Raw genomic sequence first — 20,000 nt, 5'->3', positions numbered from 1 at the left:
TGAAGTAAAAAGAATTAGGAGGGCCCGTGGTGAACTGGACGATATCATGTTTAAACTTTTTGAAAGACAACCTAATTGAACCTTGAAGAATCTAGTCCTAGAGACAGATCAACCTGCGGTATGTTTTATTTGTAGTTTACAGCTTCATATTTTGTGATCATATAGCCAAATACTAAACTGTCTATTGTCTTGTTGATTTGTGTTATAATCCCAGTTGCGATCCAAATATTTGATCATTTGATATAGGTTCAATGCTTGCTACCTCCACACTGGGCAGATTATAATATTTATTGATGAGATCGACATTGTTGTTAGTGCAGGTCAAGTTAATTCCATTTCTTCATCTTTTTCCTTTTATGTTATGTACTAGTTTTGTTTTCCTTTTATTTATTAGTCAGTTCACACAACCTTTTGTTAAACTGGCCTCAGCCTAAGCAAAAGTTGCGTGTTTATTTTCACTTTGTTGTTTAAAGTAAAAGTTTGAATTAGGCTTTTCTGTTATGATTTATGAATAGGTGCTGCCGGTGGGAAAATCAGGTAATGGATGCTGGAAATCTACTGAAATCAATGCTTGGTCGTGGTGAACTTAGATGTATTGGAGCAACTTACTGAATGAATATAGGAAGTGCATTGATAGAGAGTAGCTTCATTTGTGGTACAATAAATGCTAACACATAAGACAATATAACATTGACCTCATAGCCACCAGACAACGCTAATTCTGCAAAGATGCAAGATGAGATTGAGAATATAGACGCTTTTATGCTTTTTATACAGCAAATATTAGATACTCTTGAGAGTGAGAGAGTTGTTACTTCATCACCTTCGTCACCAAATTTGTCTTTCGCAGGATGTGTCATTAACGAATGTCGAAAACTCCAACGACACTTTGAAAATGTGTCTATCAACTTTATTTCAAGATCAGTGAATAAAGCCGCTCATGCATTAGCAAGGGCAGCTCGTTCTAGCTCTGGTTTTACAATTTGGCTTGATTTAGTTCCTTTATGTATTGAACGTTTGATTTAATATTGGAAGTATCTTGGTTTTTCAAAAAAAAAAAAAAAAAAAAAGTAGTATAAAAAAATATTACTTTTATATTACAAATTAGATTGTATTTTAGTTTAAATAGTGCTTTTGTTTATAAATATAATTGAATATTAATATTTTAAATACAATCATTAGAATTTTAATAAAATAAATAATAATTATCAAAATATTTTTTTTAAAAAAAAGAGGATAATTTAGCATAATCGCGACGAAATCACGACAGTAATGAGTTCCGTTAATTTTTTACGATGAAATATTTAGCGACGGAATTGCTACGGAAATTTGTTACATCGTTTTCTTATAACGGAATTTTGTAACGGAATACAAAATTTGCAATAGAAAAGTTAGCGACGGAATAGCGACAACAATTATTTCCGTCGTTATACTTCACGACAGCAATAGGCGAGGAAATATGAGTTTAGCGACGGAATATTTTTTAATGCAATGGTGACGGAAGGAAACATTTCCGTTGCCAAAACTGCGACGGACTCGCGACGGAATGATTTCTATCGCCAACTTCATGACGGAAAATTCTATTGCCATTTTCCGTTACCACCACTCGCGACGAATTATTTCTGTCGCAAAATGAAATACGACAAGCCTGAAGGCTACGGAATGAATTCTGACGCGAAAATGCAAAATTCCGTCGCAAAATGCGTTTCGCAACAGAATTTTGCGTTTTTGCGACAGAATTTTTCCGTCGCGAATCACGATTTTTCTTGTAGTGTGCGGGGGAACCCACGTCTGCCCAATCCACTATAGATGTTCACCAAAGGAGTATTATAAGAGGTAAGTACAAATGGCCCTCAGCCTTTACCACTACAACCCTTTCTAACACCTATCCAGGATTGAAACGTGCATGCCACAATATTCTTCCAAATAAGCTTCAACAGTACCAGGTACAGATCACGTAGCTCAGATTAAATACTCTTAACAAATAAATAATATAAGCAGTTTAAATCAGGTAGCTTTGTAAAGAAAGTATGCACTTAGAATAGTAGTTCAAAATCGACAACTTTCCTCATTGGGGTGGCTTCCTTTTATAGTAAAATATTAATCCAACTTTGATCCACATAATTAGCATCCCATCCACATAATCAGCATCAGATATTCTTCAATGAACCACAGCCACACATTTGATTTGAAGACTCCACCATATGTGTACTGATGACTTCCTCTTCTTTGAACAATAAAAGATATACATTCGAATTAATCTTAGTTGATAGAATATGGTCCAAAAAGGTTTTAAACTAAAATCAATCTAATTAATTCTAATAAAAATAAGATAAATAAATTATCCAACCAAGGTTTACTGTGTACTAAATACGTACACTTACAATCTCCCCTTTGGCAATTTATTTGGTAAAACTATAGTATCTTATACTTTGAGTAAAATAAGAGAAAACAAATTAATTTTATTCAAGGCCCTTAGTATATGTACTAAACAATACCTTAAAAGAAAAATAACTATCCAGCTTAAAAAATTCTTTTTTGACCTTGTTGCATCTGTGTACCCATTTAAATTCACTGAGCCTGTAGTATTGTTGAATAAGGAAGGTTCCCATAATACCGTACACTTAGATATAATATGAGCTAAATAAAAGCTTCAGAGATAGAATCATAAAGAGCTTTAATCAGAGAACAGCTGGAGATAGTTCCATAAGAGTAGTCCATAAGAGTAGTAATACCAATAGACAAAAAACATACCATATGCAGTCATCAGAGGCAGGACAAAACATACCATAAATACTACTCCCCCTTACTGTGTTCCCCCTTTATTTCAACTTACCAAAATAAACCAATAAACCAAGTCCAAACATCTCCCCCTTACTCAAAAATCTCCCCCTTTTTGTCAAATTATTGACAAACAAACGGTGAACATCATATAGTGGATTAAATTAGCATGCAGACGGGGTGCCCGAAACTGAGTCGTCGTCAGCATCATCAGTTTCATTGGTAGTAGCGCCAGTATCACCCCTCATACTTACTTGCTGGCTTACACCCCTGTATTTTATAATTTCTCCCTCATAGCCAATCTTGCATCATATTGATCAGTATCAAATATCATACACCAAGAAGATAAAGCCTTATAAGCAATCCCATCCAAAATATTCCTCATAAATAATCTCATCAAGTAGATAATCCAAATAAGGTGATGATTATAAAATGAGATCCCAGAGATTATGATGAGCCAAATAAAACTATAACCAAACGAGATAATCCAAAAATTGATAAAGTCCAGTAAGAGAATCCATATATACCCAAGAAAACCAATATAGCTGAAAATACCAATAAATTAATTGTATTTATGCATAAGAGATTAAAAAGAACTCCCCCTCAAAACTGTACATCGTAATTGTTTTCTTTCCCAAATTTTCGTTTGCTTGAAACTGTAATTGGGACTCCATAATAAGATATTTGATTTGTTTGAACCTGCAGAAGATTTTTTACAAAAAAAACGAGAGTCCTAGAGCTAGACACATGCAACTTGCAAACAACTCAGCAAAACACAGACAAACAGAAAAAATCAAGAATTTTCAATTTGATTCAAACAAAACAGGCAGAATAGTAAAGAAAACAGTAAGCACATTTAGGTAAAGCAAGCCAAAGATTCAAAATAAATCAAATTTAGACACAGACTCATATAAACTAAATTTAGGCACGGATTCATACCAAATATCACGGAAAACGCACAAATAAACAATTTAGGCACAGATTCAGACTAGATAGCACGAAAAACACATAAATAAACAGAAATATGGTCATGACCGGACCAAACAAAACACAATCACATAAACATAAAAGAACACAAGATAATAAACACATTAATCAAATTGCATCAAATTAAACGAACAAAAAGGAACACTTTAATCCATGCAAATTAAACGATCACTTTAAAGAGTAACCCAGGCAAATTAAACGTAAATAGTACATTTAGTGAACACACAGAAACAGCCAAAAAAAAAACATAAAGAGTAACCCAGGCAAATTAAACGAACACTTTAAAGATAAAAAAACAAGTAAAGAGAAAGAATCCAGAATGATTTAATGTACCTGATGTGTTAATAAATTCAAAGATACACGCATATATAGAAGTTGGAATGGATAATTCATGTTCAATTTTAAAGCCACTCACATAAAATAATAGACAAAATTCATCTTAGGCACATTTAAAGAAATAGATTAATAAAAAAAAAACATAAATGGCATACGAAGACTCCGAAAGAAGATTGCAAGTAAAAATTGTAACACATTAGGATTCTCAAACTCGGGTATTGAGGTAATACCAATTAAAGGAGGAGAGTTAGAGTGTACCAACTTCCTGAGTGTTTGAAGCCTTCAAAGTCCTGTGAAATTGTTCTTCGTCAAAGTCTTCTTCCTTCTCCATATCAATCTTCCCGTCATGTTCTGTATCAGCTACGTCAATTGTCTTGTTACTGATACTCTTAATAACAATATGAAATATTCATGCTTGAGATCATATAAGAAAAAGGATTTAAATATTTTTTTTATCAGACAATTGGATGGGAAGCAGATAGTAATGAACAAGAAAGTTATTCAAGAGAATTCAATACTCTGTTTTGCTTTTGATTGTCGACGGTGACGGATGGTGACTGCAAGCAATGGCGTTGATGAATGGCTAGACAGGTGAAGGTGGCAGCAGGTGGGCGTCAGTGGCTTCGTGATCTGCGGCATCTCCGATGATGGCGGCTTGCAGATGCAATTTTGGAGAAAAAATTTCAATAACTCTTTTTCCTTTTTCTCTTTTTTTTTTGTTTTTTTTTTTAAATAAGGAAAAAAATTTTAGAATGGATGAAAGTTTGTAACAATTTTGGGTACAAGAATTTAAAAAGGATAAGGAAACTTTTGAAAGGAGAAGAGATTTGAGATCCTATAGATTAAACTATCTAGAAAAAATTAAGTAACCTGCAACCCTCACTTGCAAATTTGTCAATTTTCATTTTAGGTAAGTCACGAACACTTTCTGTCTTTACTAGTTTATCAAGTAGTCTATAACTCAGATGCCCCAATTTTTGGTGCCATAGCTCAGCTTCATCTATGTTGGACCTGCAACAGAAAATATAGTTAGTTAGAATATAGCAATTATCGGTTGACCTTTTACCTTCCATAACGCATTGATTTGTTTTGTCCAAAACACTGCGGTTGTTTTTGGTGAAGCACACATTCCAGTTTTGGTCACATAGTTGACTTATACTTATAAGATTTGCGTGAAGTCCACTGACAAGCAATACTTTTTCTAGCTTTGGCAAGTCAACTACATTTAGCGTGCCTATGCCAATAACCTGACCTTTAATACCGTCCCCAAAGGTAACTTCACCTTTGCTGGCATTTACGTTACTTAGGAATTTGGCATTTCCTGTCATGTGACTGGAACACCCGTTGTCAAAGTACCATTTCTCTTCTCTTCCTGCACTTTTAGTGTGAAATGAGACAAAAGAAATATAGTCAGTCTTTTTGACCCAAATCTGTTTGGTAAAAGGTTGGATGTTCTTGTGCCTGAACTTCTCGATTCTTTGATCCTTGTAGAAGTAGTAGCATTCGGGTCTGGTATGGCCACGCAACCTGCAATAATGACATACGGGGTTATAGAGTTTGTAATGTAGCTTATTTGATCTTACTATACCACGGGTATGTTTCGTTGAGCTGGATTCAGGAATGTCTTCTGGATTAGGTCCAGACGCTTTGACGAATACCGTTTTATCCTTTGAGTTGCTTCCGGTGAAGCCCAAACCGAATTTTGCAGAAGTTTTTCTTCCAGAATCAAGGATTTTGTCAAGTGTTGCAGTGGTGTCCATCATTTGGATTTGTCGTTTATAGGTGCTTAGCTCCTGCTTCAGGGTCTGCACTTCCTGTTTCAATTTCTCTTCTCAGTCAAATGCCTCTTTAAGAAGTACATCCCTATCGGCCACTTGATTTTGGTATACTTTACTAGCATTCACTACAATTCCTATCTCACTAGCCAATTTGCGATTTTCTTTTCTTAGGGCTTCCCATTTGGGATACAACTTATTGAACTCAACTTCAAAAGATAAAGCATTTAACTCTAAATCTTCTGCAGAGACATATTCTCCTCCCTCCGAGTCAGCTATGTCTTCAAGTTCAAAGCATGTTGCAACACGTGCAGTAAAAGCAACAAAGTTACCCGAGACTTCTTCTATATCAGATCCAGTTGTTTCAACGTCAGGCTCGTCGTCACTCCAGGTAATGGCTGACATAGACTTTTTGCATCTAAGATAGGTGGCACACTCTGCTTGTACATGTCCAAAGCCTTCATTGTCCTGGACGTGAGACAGACTGCTTGAAGTTTGACGAACTTGTCCTAGGACCAGCTTTGGACGATGTTGTTCCTTTTTGTGGATTTCTGTTGCGTGAATTTTTTGATACATGTTTCAAAATTTTAGAGAATTGTTTAGTCAAGAAAGCAACTGTATCATCACATGGTTCGTCTGAATCAGATACAACATTATTTTCTTCAACGGCAAAAGCTACATTTTTTTGTTTTTTCGTGTGATCAGTTAAGATTTCTATTTCATAGGTTCTAAGATTTCCCATTAACTGAGTAACTGTTTTGTTCTCCCAGCCATCGTGTTCCTGAATAGCCGTAACTTTCATTCTGAACCTCTGTGGTAAGGATCTTAGAATTTTTTTTTAACAAGTTTTGCTTGTGAGAAAGGTTCACCAAGGACCATCGCACGATTTGCCAGTTCCTGTACGCGTGTGTGAAAGTTTGTGATGGTCTCATCCTCATTCATCCGAAGCTCTTCAAATTCGGACTGGACCAGTTGCAGCTTTGATTGTTTCACCGATGTAGTTCCTTCGTAAGTTGACTCAAGAGCCTCCCAAGCACCTTTAGCTGAATCAATACCTGCAACTATTGAAAACTGACTTTCATGCATAAGTGAGTAAATCGTATCTAAGGCCTTATCATTATATCCAGCATTAGTTATTTCAGTTTGGGACCATTCGGTTTCAGGTTTAGTTACTCGCGTTCCATCATCACTGGTACTGGCTATAGTCGGATGAGTCCAACCTGTCACCACGGACCGCCATACTGCATCACCTTGAGCTTTTAGATGTGTACGTGTGCGAGCTTTCCAATAAGCGTAGTTGTCGCCAATTAGCTGGGGAAGAACCTTAACACGATCCATTCTGTAACATTTAACAACCCGTGAGATTGAACAAATTAATAGAATAAAGAAAAGCAATAAAAGCCGCTGAAAACTTGAGTTCAAGATGCACGGAATAGCCAGATCGACAGACTAATAAATTAAGTCTGCAGGCTCTGATACCAATTGAAATTGCACCGTGAGTCTTGAATGCAAGATGTAACGTATATTTTTACTTGTTTTTATATTATGCACCAATTACGTTCATTAATTAAATTTGTTAAACAAATATAAATAATGAAAGCAGAAAGCATAAAATAAAGTGATAACACAAAAGAATTGTTACGCAGTTCGGAGCGCTTCTCCTACGTCTGCGGTGGAACCCACGTCTGCCCAATCCACTATAGATGTTCACCAAAGGAGTATTACAAGAGGTAAGTACAAATGGCCCTCAGCATTTACCACTACAACCCTTTCTAACACCTATCCAGGACTGAAACGTGCATGCCACAATATTCTTCCAAATAAGCTTCAGCAGTACCAGGTACAGATCACGTTGCTCAGATTAAATACTCTTAACAAATAAATAATATAAGCAGTTTAAATCAGGTAGCTTTGTAGAGAAAGTATGCACTTAGAATAGTAGTTCAAAATCGACAACTTTCCTCATTGGGGTGGCTTCCTTTTATAGTAAAATATTAATCCCACTTTGATCCACAAAATTAGCATCCCATCCACATAATCAGCATCATATATTCTTCAATGAACCACAGCCACATATTTGATTTGAAGACTCCACCATATGCGTACTAATGACTTCTTCTTCTTTGAACAATAAAAGATATCCATTCGAATTAATCTTAGTTGATAGAATGTGGTCCAAAAAGGTTTTAAACTAAAATCAATCTAATTAATTCTAATAAAAATAAGATAAATAAATTAGCCAACCATGGTTTAGTGTGTACTACACACACACACACACACACACACATATATATATATATAACAAGCGCCCAGGAGAGAAATAAGAATCACCTACAGCCATCTTCATGTTCAGATCAACGAATTAGATGTAATTTTAAAAAAACGATGCGGTGACATTTTCATAAATAACTTGAACTTCGGTGCAAGTAAAATGTGTTAAGAGCTAATGCATGTAAAATGTGCTACAAGTTCAAGTAATTGGGTGCAAATTTGCAAGTAAAAAGTGCAACTGTGCAAGTAAAATCACTTACAAGTGCAAGTAATTTACCTTGTTAACATTCGTGCACCTAATGGTAAAGTTTTTCACATAGGTGCACTTAATGATAACTTAGTTGCAACTAATGATATCGCTAGGTGCATTATTTAATATTGATGCTCAGTGTACATTTTACTTGCACTTAGGTGCACTATATGAAATTGTTATTTTCACTTTTAACACAATTTACTTGCACTTCGATATTCAATTATTTACGAAAATGACACTGTATTTTTTTAAAAAAAGCAGTATTTCTGATCCGTTAGATCTAGACACGTGGACAAATGTCATGCGTTCTGATTTCTCTCCTGGGCGCACCATTCTCACCTGAACGCAATCGTGTGTGTGTGTGTGTATGTATATATATATATATATATATATATATATATATATATATATATATATATATATATATATATATATATATATATATATATATATATTGTTGAGCGCCGGGCGGGATGGTCGAGTTTAGCCCCTGCTAGATTCAATATGTGGCATTGTGGCTTACCTTGGAGGGATGTGATTAAATGGTTAATATCCACCTACTTATCACCAATTGATTTTAAGTTGAATATGGTAATCAGATATCCAAAAAACTATATGGTTAAGCGTGCTTGACTTATTGTAGTTATAGGATGGGTGACGCCCACTAGGGAGTAAGCATAGTACATCGCTGAGATCCATCAATTGGTATAAGAGCCGAGGTTACGAGTTCAATCGAAGGCGAGGCAAAAGCCGAGTCCAATCCCACATGGGATCTGGGTGTAGGTCGGGTCAAGTCTAGTCCCGGGAAGGAGATTAGTGGACAAAGAGGCCAAGGACCAAGTCTGGCATGCTGCACAACTAGGCTTGGTAATCAAAGGTTGTGGCAGGTACTAGGAAGGGATTGTTGGGCGTCGGTCGGGTTAGCCGAGTGGCTTACCATGGAGGGATGTGGTTAAATTGTTAATGTCTACTTACTTATCACAAATTGGTTTTAAGTAGGATATGTCAACTAAATAGTCAAATAACTCTGTGATTAAGCGTGCTTGACCCACTGTGAAATAAGCATAGCTGAAATCCATTGTATATCACTAGTTGCAAATGAATTTCCAATTTTTTCCTTACATCAACATACATATTTCATATTCAAATATATGCTTTTATGACTTGTATTTTGGGAAAAGCATATGAATTTCTAAATACTTTGAGGAACTAAAATGATCATTACATGAACAATTTAGGTACTAAATCCGGTCAGTATTATAATTGAAAATTTGAGTTTACCAATATGATATAATTCACTGACTAAAAAAAAAAAACCATTTCCCTTATCAAATATTTATCCGATCGAGCCCAACCAAAAAGCCAATGGCTTGAGTAGGGATGTCAATGGGGCGGGGTGGGTGCGGGAGATATATCACCCACCCCTGCACCCGCATTCCCAATCAATTCTCCGCACCCGCAACCGCACCCGCGCAGGTAATGAAATTCCTACCCATACCCGCCCCCACAGAGATTTTGCGGGTGCAGGTAATACCCAACTCGTAACTCTAATTATTAATATTACACTTAAATCAATTAAATCTAATAAAAAATTTATACTACAATTCTAATTATCACATAGATTTTTTTATAAGTTTGAACATAACTCTAAAATTTAATAAGAGCCAATGAAGTTAATCCTTAATTGGAACGAAAATTGTGTTGGTAGTATAAATTGTATTAAGTGTTTACTCATTATTTTATTTGTGTTGTTCATATTCTATTTTCATTAACAAAAAACTAAGAAATTTAATTCATTATGCATCTTTAATTATAAAATGTACATAAACTTATATAATAAATGAATACTAATAACAATATATATAAGTGCGGGTGCGGGTGCGGGGCGGGGATACCTCCCCCGCACCCGCCCCCATACCCGCGCGGGTTTACAAAATTCCCCTCATAGCCGCACCCATTACCCATATTGTGCGGGTATTTTAAAACCCGTAGGGACGGAAATGCAAGGAACTCAATGAGTGCGGGTAGAACTCAATAAAAAATTAACCCAATTATTTGAAACAATAATAAAGCACCAAGCATGTGAAAATAAGGAGATTTCTAGTCTAGAAGAAAATATGCATGAATTGAATAAATTAACGCATAAAGGTTGAGGAAATCATGAAATGCATAACGGTTTCCACACTTCTGTTACATATGTCACAAAAACAAAGACACTAGATCCCATTAATTTTTTGAGTACTATCGACTCTGTTACAATGTAGTATATATTTATAATAATATAACTATTTTCTCAACCTGCTGAAGTACAAAAAGTCAATATTACCCCACTAGAGATCGAATTCATGACTTCCCATTTGGGAAGGCTACTAGACCATTAGATCCCATAAATAAAATCAGATTTGCGAAATTACTCCCTTGTAAGAGCATTAATCCTTTCAATAGCCTCTTCACTCAAGTATTTCTTATGGTCACCCACTTTAGCCTGTCTAAAAAATGAATTATTGGGCATTGGAAACCAAAGGACGACATTCCTCAGACTTATGATTTAGGGGGTCATTAGATATGAATAAATACACCATACAGTGTTCGGAAATACATTATTGGTGTGTTTCACTGTGGTGTGTTTTATTACACTATTGGTGCATGTTGTCAACATTGTTGGTGTATTCTGGAACCCGGTCGCTATAAATGGCCACTGTAATTACCATAACACCCCCACGAGCGAAAATCCTCAAATCCTCAGAATTAGCCACTGCTGTTAGATTAAACTGATTCAACGACACAGATACGACTCTGCCACACCTAATGACATGACCACATATAAGCGCTCTTATATATATATATATATATATATATATATATATATATATATATATATATATATATATACGCGCTTGTGTTCAAATGAGAACACTTCCTCAGGTGAAAACATGCTTGTACACACAATCTACTGTATTACATGAGTACACATATTCTATATATTTAATATGTAGAATTGTAGTATGATTAGATTAGAATATTAATTTATTATTTATTTATTTATTTTCCTATAGGGTACAAGCTAAAGAAAAAGAAAGCAGCTAGCCGTAGGCTGTGTAGCATGTTTACTTTCTTGATTGCATTTAATTTCAAGCATCATTCACAAAAGGATAAATTTCATATCTAAAATTGCAACTCCCTCCCACAACTCTACCGCCCTCTTTGGAATCACAGCAGTTTGGGAGCTCTCCAATGGCGCCGTCGAGGCACTTCTTGCAATCCTCGCCGGAGAGATCCCTGGTGCACTGAACCAACCCGTACAGCTTCTCCGTCGAGGATCCCCCGCCCAGCTCCGTCTCCCCGGTCGCGTACAAACTCTTCACCCCGTACGCCTTCTTCGCCAGTTCGCTCAACAGCTCCTTCGTTTTCCAGTTGAATGCCTCCGGATTGCTCACCTCTCGGACGTTCCACATGTAGAACTTGTTGCCATTGTCTATCTTCCCCAAGAAATCCTCCTCCGAGTACTTCACAAGACAATTGTCGTACCTAGATGCCAAATTACTTTAGTTATGAATGATTGATATATATATATATATTACAAGTTTGACTCATAGTCGAAGCGATTGTGTTAAGTGGAGATCGTTGAAGGATCAAGTTCAATAATTAGTGACTAAAAATTTATTGGGCGAAGGCTGAAGGGTCAAGTTCAACAATTAGTGGTTAGAGAACTGTTGGGAGGAGCTGAAGCCGCCTGAAGGTTCAAATCCAGTATTCTGTCACTCGAGAAATATGGTTATATAAGAAATTAAAGTTGTGAGTGGTAAGCATTTGATTCTGATAGGCCGGCTTATTGGCTTTCTTAGTTTGAGCAATAACTTTTGACGTAATGGTAAACTCTTGAATTCAAGGCTAGTTTTTGAATTTTTGTGGCCCCGTTCTTATAAATAAATGAGGCCCTACCAAAAGTATAAGCGCAATCTTTAATGATGAATGGTGAATAGTATTGGTGGTGAATGGTAAGGTTTCAAGCTAAGTTATCTCTGCATATTCAGGGCTTGAGACATCATATGTGCCGTTGGAGAAACATAATGATTTTGTCATGCTCAACTAATTAGGTCTTAATTATTAGAAGAGAGAAGTGATTTAGGATAAAAGTGATGAGTTTTAGGATTAATGGTAGACATTTTTATTTTTTTAGTTAGGTCAAAAATAAATATTGGCCCCTAAAAATTGAGGTCATGTGATGTTGCCTATCTTGCACGCCCTAAAATCTGACCATGCTCTTGATCCTAAATCCTAAGGTGCTTATTGATCTTCTTGGTTTGAGAGACAATTTAAGCTAGTGATCGTTTGGCACTCAATACACACTATCGGATAAGGATGTGAGTTTCTTTATTCATTAAATATATATATATATATATATATATATATATATATATATATATATATATATATATATATATAAATTACCACTAGCAAGCCAAAGATCTTGTAATCAAGCGGCATGAAGTGACTCTCTCAAACGGAATGTTATGGGTTTAAGCTTTGGTGGATGGGTTTAAATTTTGGTGATGCAGTATTGACTCATAGGACTTCAATAGGTTGAGAAAATATATATAAACAGATAGATACTACATGTAACTAGGTTACATACCATATGATAGCGCCTTTGTTGTAGGGGCAGCGATCACGCAGCGTGCTGCCGGCGTCAGCCACGCAAGACTTGCAGTCTGCGGCGGAGACGTCGCCGCGGTAGAGAGAGAGGCCGTACGTCTGGTCGTAGTATTTTCCGGCAGAGCCAGAACCAAAGCCGTTGATCGGCGTTTTCAAGTAGAGGTTACCCAGAAGTTGGTTTAAGTTATTCTGGTAGTTGGAGTTGGGAGTGAAGTTTCCAGAGTTTGAACAGAAATGGAAGAGTGGATCAGCCGCCATGGCTGTCTGTAGTGTAAGGACGACAGCCATGGAAAGCAGAAGGAGAAGAGAGAAAAGCTTCGAGGTGGCCATGGCAGCTAGCTTAGTTGGATAGGTGATCCGGGTCGTTGCGATGACTACGTGATACATGTTTGTTGATGATTTGGAGCCCTCCACACTGATCCACTATGAATCGAGCCGCGGTGTGACTCCACGGTATATGACTTGGTGTGATGGTGTCCTATGTGGACGTGGAACTCGTTATGGTGTGAATCTAGCCTCCCATTGCTTAAGAACATGTCTATTGTGAATCCTTCGTTGTGTGTCGCATGTTGTGCCTTGTTGTTGAGCTTGTTGCTTGTGGTTCTATTGTCTTATTGAGTATGTTGGTCTTGGTTCTTTGTTGTGAGTGATTGATGAGTTTATTGATGTTCCCTCTCTCTCTCGGCTTTAAAATGATATATACTGTATTCCCAGTTTAAAATGCTTTTGTTTATATCTATGTATATGCTTAACGCGTATTGGTGGGTTACCAGCATTATTCGCTGACCGGGTGTTATCCCTTATCTTTTACAGGTTGAGTAGCTTTGGAGAGCGCGCTAGTGGCCTATAGATAGATTAGATCTCTTACTTTAATAGTTGTTGAGGTCTGTGAGCCTAAGTAGTTGAATTGTTAGACTGCTTTAGTTGTAGTATCTGCCTGTGCACCTATGTTTGATATAGGTGTGACATAGCACCTCCATGTTTAGACGTTGCTTCCGTTGCTTAATGATTAATGTTTAGACGTTTAGTTTTATGTCTCCTGTTTAAGCTTTTAAAATTTGTTGAAAATCGGGGGTGTTACAACTGCGGCACCAGCCAGAAAACCGGAACGGGAATCATTGCGTCCGCCTTGTCGCTTATTCCGTGGGTGGTGGCGGTATTCTTCCGCTTCATTTCCACGTAGTCGGCCACGAGAGTTGTGAGGATGGAGATGAAGAAGTCGATGCCCATGCGGCTGAGAAAAGAGATTCCACGCTCGAGTCGGGTGACTTTTCTGGCCAAGGGGATGAAGATGATGGTGCATGAAAAGACGCAAAATACTCCCTCCCAAACGGAGCATCTAACGAGAAGAGTAACGGAGGACCAAAATTGTCCTCGTCACAATAAGAGTGTCCACAAATTGTCTGATTTTTTTTTATAGATGATCAAAATTGTTCGTGCCACTATAAGTCTAGGACCAAAAACGTCTCTTACTCTAATTAGAGTTGCGGGTTGGGTATTACCCGCACCCGCAAAATCCCTGCAGGGCAGGTATGGGGTAGGAATTTCATTACCCGCGTGAGTGCAGGTGCGAGTGCGAGAATGAGTTGGGAATGCGGGGGTAGGGGCGGGGGATATATCCCCGCACCCACCTCACCCCGCCCCATTGCCATCTCTAAACCCGACCAAAAAAGGCCAATGGCTCAAGGCTCTAAGCTTAGGGCAAAAAAAATAGCTCGATAAAAAATAACCCAATTATTTGAAGCAATAATAAGGCACCAAGCATGTGAAAATAAGGAGATTTCTAGAAGAAAATAGGCATGAATTGAAAAAATTAACGCACAAAGGTTGAGGAAATCATGAAATGCATAACGGTTTCCATATTGTTACATATGTCACAAAAACGAAGACACTAGATCCCATAAATAAAACCAGATTTGTGAAATTTCTCCCTTGTAAGAGCATCAATTCTTTCAATAGCCTCTTCACTCAAGTATTTCTTATGGTCACCCACTTTAGCTTGTCTAAAAAATGAATTATTGGGCATTGGAAACCAAGGACGACATTCCTCAGACTTATTCACTTCATGACTGCTTAAATTCTCAAAGCTGCAACTCTTCACTATCTCCTCCACTTTCTTATCATCAAGAAAAGGACAACCCAAAAACTCAATCAATCTTTTCACCTGAGTATTTGTGTCATTCTTTAACTCTTCATATGTAATAAAGAACACTTTACCAGGATTCTTCAAACTCGCCGTTCTGTACCCCAATACATGCTCATAGTAAGGTGCACCCGGGATAACCCCACGGCAAAATTGCTCTACAGCTTCTTCCAACTCCCAGGGTGAATCCTCATCCAACTTCCACTTATTCACAAAATGCCACAATGAATTTAAGGTGTCCTTTGGGTTCCTGGTCACATAAACCACACGACAACCTGAGGACTCAAAGGTTTGGCCTAAGAATTGGTAAGGAATATGTGTGTTGAACATCCTAGTAGCATCACAACTAGTGTCTGACATAATGTTTGATGATTTTGATGAGTCTCCATAAACATCGACTTCTAGGAAAGGAACAAGGTCGTGGGGGCTATTGTTGACTAGAGAATCAAGAGAGGATGGATTGATGATTGAGTAAAGCAAAGATTTGAGCCATGTTGTGCCAGTTTTGGGAAATGAAGCCAAGATTACATCGTTAGGATGAGGCTTGAACTCGGCCACGGTCCGTTGAATTCCGGGGATCATCATAGGCAATAACCAAAAGCCATTGATTTGTTGTAAAATTTGACCTCCCCACCATTTCTCTTCTGGTAAGGAATTTTGATTCTCCATGAGCTCTGATGAGGACTCAAATCACCTAACAATAAATTAAAACTATGTATATATGAAGGCAAAGGAAAACCCTTAGCTATATATAATAGCCAATACAATTAATTGGTCAAAACAACTAACAATCAGCTATCAAATACCAGCTAAATCAATCAGTTATTAGCTAACAGTCATCTACCAAACATCCCTAAATAAATGTCCAATGAAAACGTATGGAATGAAGTTACATATATGATAGGAATAAATGCCAAACTATTATAGTTTCATCACTAAAAATGACTGTAAATGGTATATTCAATTTTGAGCTTTTTTTAAACTTGGTAGCTATAGAACATATTTTCTCTCAACATATAGTTAACAAGATCTAACCTTTAACATATATCACTGCTGGAAATTATGAAATTTCTGACCACCTGAAAATGATTTTAAATCAAGTCGAAAGCAAAAAGTGGTCGGAAATAACAACAAAGGTTTTTCTGAATACCAAAAGTGATCGGAACAAAGCTTTCGACTTGATTTAAGATCATTTTCATGTGGTCGGAATTTACATAATTTACATAGAGCAGTGTATAGTGCTTCAAATTGGGCATTTTTTGCTAACGAAAGCAATACGCACCTGTAGTGTATTGAGCCAAAATTGAGCCAGATCAGAGAAGCATGAAGAAGCAGTACCGGATAGTGACGGAGGGACGCCGGAGAGCCGCCGTGAAAGTGGACGGAGAATTTTAGGCGTTTCACTGCTTGAAGCCTATGGTTTGGAATTGCTGTAAGCCTATCGCTTTCTCTATCACTTCCTCTCCCTCCCTGCTACTCTCGGAAGGGAATTAAATAACAGTATTTCTAGAAAAAATAATAATAATACTAATAAAGGGTAATAATTAAAAATATATATGGATAACGAGAAGCACGTTGTACAAGCTGTTAAGCACCCAATGGCTAATGGCACCTAATGCTATTAGATTATTTGATTAAAATATACAAACAAACAAAACAAAAACAAAAAGTTAATGTAGATTCCTCCTCATCAATGCACACGCATTCTTTTTTGTCGCTGATGTCGGGCGGTGCATCGTAGATTATAGAACGTGCATTAGTGTACTTAGTGCGGTGTATTGTAAACATTAGGATATATATATCGTAATATATTGAGTTGTATTTAGATGCACAACTAGAAAATTATTGATACATTACATTCTGTATAAGAATGCACAATCAAAATAATATGACTAATCAACGATACTTCCGATTCTGTTAGTACAATATATTTTGTGACGAATTGATGCTATTGTGGTTATCAAATGACCTTCGGAGCAATTTTCCTTATTAATCTCTACCTTAACCAGTTCTAATTAGTGTGTGTGTTCAAACAAGAACATATCCTTAGGTGAGAACGTGTGAACAAGCATTAGTTCACACAATCTACTATATGAGTGCTATGAAAAAGAATTACTTCTGGAAAATAATAACAAGCACAAGCAGCAAGGTAAAAGGGTAGGTAGTTAGTACGCGTCCAGCGAAACACTCTCTCCTTAAAACCTTATTTGCTACCTCTTAAAGGTGCTAGGAGTGTTGTAGCCTAGGTTTCTCAAGATAAAACGTACTACGGCTTAATGTTTGAGCACTCAAATAATTAAACCCAGCGAACTAGAACAAGTGATGAACACAGTGGGTTGAGAAAAAGGAAGAACAAAGTTTTGAGAAGAGAAAGCTAATTTTTCAGTGTATATAAAAGTTGATGGATTAAATAGCATTGGGAAAATGGCACTTTTTCCCCCTGAGTTATATACTTATAGCACATTTTCCCCCTGAATTATTCATGTAAGCACATTAGCCCCCTCAATTATTTTAAAAGTGGCGGTTTTCCCCCCTAATATATTTTATTGACATTTCTACCCTTAAAGTAAACATTTTATTTATTTTTCCTTTTCAATAAATTATTGCATATACATAGGGATGACCACGGTTCGATTCGAATTGAACTAGACACTATAGCAATCGAATTAAAAGTTTCCGGTTATGATTCAAATCCAGAACCCAATATTTTAATTTCAATTCATTAAAATTATGAATTGAAAAAACTGGATCCTGAACCGTGAACCGGCGGTTCTAGATCCGGTTAGCGATTTTAAACCGTCTTTATTTTTAAAATTTTAATTTTTTTATTTTAAAATAGTCTAAATTCAACAATAAATGTATTTTATTTTTTTCAGTTTGGACCATGAACCAGCCGTCCCGGTTCACGATTTTAATAAAATCTAAATATCGGGTTTCGATTCTAAATTGTAATTAGAATATTTCGATTTGATTTCTATAGTGTCTGTTTGGTTTGAACCAACTTGTGGTCATAATTTGTTAGAGAAAAAAAAAATGAAATATTTATTTTAAGGGTAAATATGTCCATTTAACATTTCAGGGGGAAAAACAGCCACTTGAATAATTCAGGGGGGAAAAATGCTATATGTATATAACTTAGGGGGAAAAAGTGTCATTTTCCCAATAGCATTTAACCATGGCATTAAAATTGATAATAAAATTAGTCATTCTAACATCTGTAAAATGACTAAATTGGAATTAATATGTACGGTGCCAACATACACAATTCAAGCCTTCTCAAGCTCATTTTTGGGATTTGATTTGCACCTCTCATTCGCGCGAAAGAGAACCTCTATGATATACAATTAAATATGTCTTAAAAGGCTCTTGTATATATAGTGATGCAAACCCACTTCTAAAACTAATGTGGGACAAAGGCTACTTTAAAGCCTTTCCACGTTCATTTTCCAACTCAAATGTGTCACTTTGAGAATCAATTTCTCATTCACCCATTATCTGTTTTGAGCGTACAACATATCAATCTTTTCGTCTCACTACGAAGAACCCGAATCCACTTTGACCCGACCCAAATAAGAAGTAGACCACCCCCCCCCCCCCCACCGTACCCCCCATATATTTATACCACAAAAATAACCACTTATTATGTCATTTTCATGCTATTTTTCCAACAATGAGTGCACACATGCTTGTTAGCACGTTCTCACCTTATATATACATATATAGGTTCAAGATCAGGTGAAAAGGACTCCCCAGTAAAACATGCGCACAAATCTTAGCCATTAAATTCATCTAGATCTACTGCTCTTTAAAAAAAAAAAAAATTACACTTCGAATTAACAAAAGTTGTGCAATTGAAAGCACAAAAACGTGCACTTGAAGGCATAAAAATGTACACTTGAAGGCCAAAATTCTGCAATCGAAGTAATTTGTGGTACCAAAAAACGATGTTATTCAACTTAAGTGTTATTGAAACAATTGCACAGACAAATCGTTTATAAATCTCACAAATTTTATTAGAAATTTAGTTATAAATTATTGAAAAGATGACAAAACATATAATATAATAAACACTTACCAATAATTGTGCACTTGAAGGCATAAAAATATGCATTTGAAGGCCAAATTATGCACCCGAAGGCATAAATGTGTTCAATCTAAGTTATTTATTATAGCAAAAAAAAAAAAAAAAAAATTATTCAACTTAAGTGTTATTGAAGAATTTGCATATACAAATCATTTGTAAATCTCATAAATTTTATTAAAAATTTAGTTATAGATTATTGAAAAGAATACAAAACATATAATAAACATTGGCCCACAAATATGCACTTGAATGCACACAAAAATGTGCACTTGAACGAGCAGAAATGTGCGCTTGAGGGCCAAATTTTTGTACTCAAAGGAAAAACTAAGTATTGAGACATGACATATGCACTCAAATAATAAGAGAAAATATGCACTCAAAAGAAGGAAAATGTGCACTTGAAGGAAAAATATGCACTCGAAGAAAAAAAACATCTAAACTTACCTAGTCAAAATTACAACAATGCCACCGCGTGCTTTTTAATTCTTCTTCATTTTTGAGTTGTTGATTTGGGCTAAATCTATGATTGAGTTTTAACCCTATTTTTACCTAAAGTCTTCTTTCGCAGATAATCCATATATATATATATATATATATATATATATATATATATATATATATATATATATATATATATATATATATATATATATTGCACTTGTGTTCAAATGAGAACACTTCTTCAGGTGAAAACGTGCGAACAATCATTAGTAC

At 36.2% G+C, this 20,000-nt stretch overlaps 2 protein-coding genes across 4 annotated transcripts in view; both read right to left on the bottom strand.

The window, feature by feature from the left end:
• Window positions 1-11,473: 11,473 nt before the first annotated feature.
• Window positions 11,474-20,000, bottom strand: part of LOC109163434 (cysteine-rich repeat secretory protein 38-like) — a 17,037-nt gene continuing 8,510 nt past the window's right edge. For both annotated transcript variants that reach the window (XM_019312178.1, XM_019312179.1), the window contains exons 2-3: window positions 13,040-13,405; window positions 11,474-11,931 (exon numbers count right to left, since the gene is read on the bottom strand). In XM_019312178.1, the coding sequence (XP_019167723.1) occupies window positions 11,535-11,931; window positions 13,040-13,389 (747 nt within the window). In that variant the 5' untranslated portion in view covers window positions 13,390-13,405 and the 3' untranslated portion in view covers window positions 11,474-11,534. The remainder of the gene's footprint in view (window positions 11,932-13,039; window positions 13,406-20,000) is intronic.
• LOC109163431 (cytosolic sulfotransferase 15-like) lies at window positions 14,887-16,692 on the bottom strand. Of its 2 annotated transcripts, none has more exons than XM_019312175.1 (2): window positions 16,485-16,692; window positions 14,887-15,896 (listed from the first exon to the last, which is right to left on the bottom strand). In XM_019312175.1, the coding sequence occupies exon 2, from the start codon at window positions 15,869-15,871 to the stop codon at window positions 14,951-14,953; it is 921 nt and encodes a 306-aa protein (XP_019167720.1). In that variant the 5' UTR covers window positions 15,872-15,896; window positions 16,485-16,692; the 3' UTR covers window positions 14,887-14,950. The 2 variants fall into 2 exon arrangements, with proteins under 2 accessions (XP_019167720.1, XP_019167721.1); XM_019312176.1 differs by having other exon boundaries at window positions 16,541-16,692.

Source organism: Ipomoea nil, unplaced genomic scaffold (genome assembly GCF_001879475.1).
Source record: "Ipomoea nil cultivar Tokyo-kokei standard unplaced genomic scaffold, Asagao_1.1 scaffold3025, whole genome shotgun sequence".
NCBI classification, from domain to species: domain Eukaryota; kingdom Viridiplantae; phylum Streptophyta; class Magnoliopsida; order Solanales; family Convolvulaceae; genus Ipomoea; species Ipomoea nil.
The sequence above is the reverse complement of the archived record's forward strand: the minus strand, read 5'-3'. Positions and strand labels throughout refer to the sequence as shown.